Source organism: Emydura macquarii, unplaced genomic scaffold (assembly GCF_026122565.2).
Source record: "Emydura macquarii macquarii isolate MOO-44397 ecotype Brisbane River unplaced genomic scaffold, CSIRO-AGI_Emac_v2 contig_635, whole genome shotgun sequence".
NCBI lineage: Eukaryota > Metazoa > Chordata > Testudines > Chelidae > Emydura > Emydura macquarii.
The window spans coordinates 18,628-20,208 of NW_027130772.1; the positions used below are offsets into that span (position 1 = coordinate 18,628).

Sequence of the window (1,581 nt, forward strand, 5' to 3'; positions counted from 1 at the left end):
TGTTCTTTCTGTAGTTACTGATCTGATGTGGCAGACGATGGTCTGCATGGGTACAAATAATCTGTTCTCGAGTTGAACCTCCTGGCAATTTGCTCTTAAATCGACACTCAGTCTGTGGTAGGGAGAGGAAGGGGAGTTTATCAATATCTTTGGAAATAATTCACAAGACTTGATTAACTTTTAACTCTTTGTTCTTCTGATTCAATTGCACAGTTCCTTTTCCTGTTCCTAGACTCAGCCCATGGCAGACATAGATTGGAGAAACCACACGACCATCACAGAATTCATCCTCCTGGGATTTGGGAAACTCTCCGACCTGCAAATTCTTCTCTTCGTGCTGTTCCTAGTGATCTGCATCGCAACCGTGGCCACAAACACCCTCATGGTGGTGCTTGTTGCGACTGATCGGCACCTTCACACCCCCATGTACTTCCTCCTGGGGAACCTGTCCTGCTTGGAGACCTGCTATGCCTCCGCCATCCTGCCCAGGATGCTGGCCAGTCTCCTGACTAGGGACAGAACCATCTCACTCAGTGCCTGCTTCACACAATACTTTTTCTTTGCCTTTCTGGGAGCTACCGAATGCCATCTGCTAGCAGCGATGTCTTACGATCGGTATTTAGCGATATGTAAACCCCTGCACTATTCAACTCTTATGAGTACCAAGCTTTGTCTCCAATTGGCTGCTGGGTCCTGGGTAAATGGTTGTTTGGCTACTACCATATTTGTCTTATTCCTATCACAGTTAATATTCTGTGGGCCGAATAAAATTGACCATTTCTACTGTGACCCCATCCCAATGCTGGAACTCTCCTGCAGTGACACCCATCTGGTCCTACTGTTGGATTTCATCATAGCCTGTGTAGTCACCCTGCTTCCATTCCTGCTAACCCTGACATCCTACGCGTCTCTCATCACCACCATCCTGAGAATCCCTTCTGCTACTGGGAGACAAAGGGCCTTTTCCACCTGCTCCTCTCACCTCATCGTGGTGACAGTTTTCTATGGAACCATAATGATCGTCTACCTGCTACCGAAACATGAGTCACTGCGAGGCCTGAACAAAGTGTTCGCTCTTTGCTACACAGTCCTGACTCCTCTGATAAACCCCCTCATCTACAGCCTGAGAAACAGGGAGGTCAAAGAAGCCTTGAGGAAAGCCATCTGTAAATGTGGATTTCGCAAAACCATGCAGAGACTGCGAGATGATAACTTAAACTGAGGTTTTCAAAGCTGCCTGGTGATTTAACCAATCAGCCCCCGTTAAAATGAAGTTGGAAACTCTCATTGAAAAATCTCAGCTCCAGTGTGAAAAATATGTAGATAAGCTGCAGAGAGTTACTGAGGGTGTTTATGGTCCCATGCTGTGTCCATGTAACAATGCACAGGAAAGTGAGGCTGAGGACAGCTCTGGCACTCTCTCATTAATAGCACTGATACTGTGTGCATCATAGTATTTTTCTCCTTGGTGTTGGCTAAACATTTACCCTATTGGGGGTGGGTGCACAGCATCGGAACATGCACAGTGCTGTCCCAGTGTAAGGCATAAAATCGACTAACAATACACATAAATCCCTGTGT

At 46.6% G+C, this 1,581-nt stretch overlaps 1 protein-coding gene across 1 annotated transcript; it reads left to right on the plus strand.

The window, feature by feature from the left end:
• Positions 1-241: 241 nt before the first annotated feature.
• On the plus strand, positions 242-1,222 carry LOC137148555 (olfactory receptor 6N1-like). Its single transcript, XM_067541444.1, has one exon. It carries the CDS (start codon positions 242-244, stop codon positions 1,220-1,222), a length of 981 nt encoding a protein of 326 aa, XP_067397545.1.
• The last annotated feature ends 359 nt before the right edge of the window (positions 1,223-1,581 follow it).

Coding starts and splice junctions, on each gene's coding strand:
- LOC137148555 (XM_067541444.1), top strand. CDS start 242: ATGGCAGACATAGATTGGAGAAACCACACGACCATCACAGAATTCATC.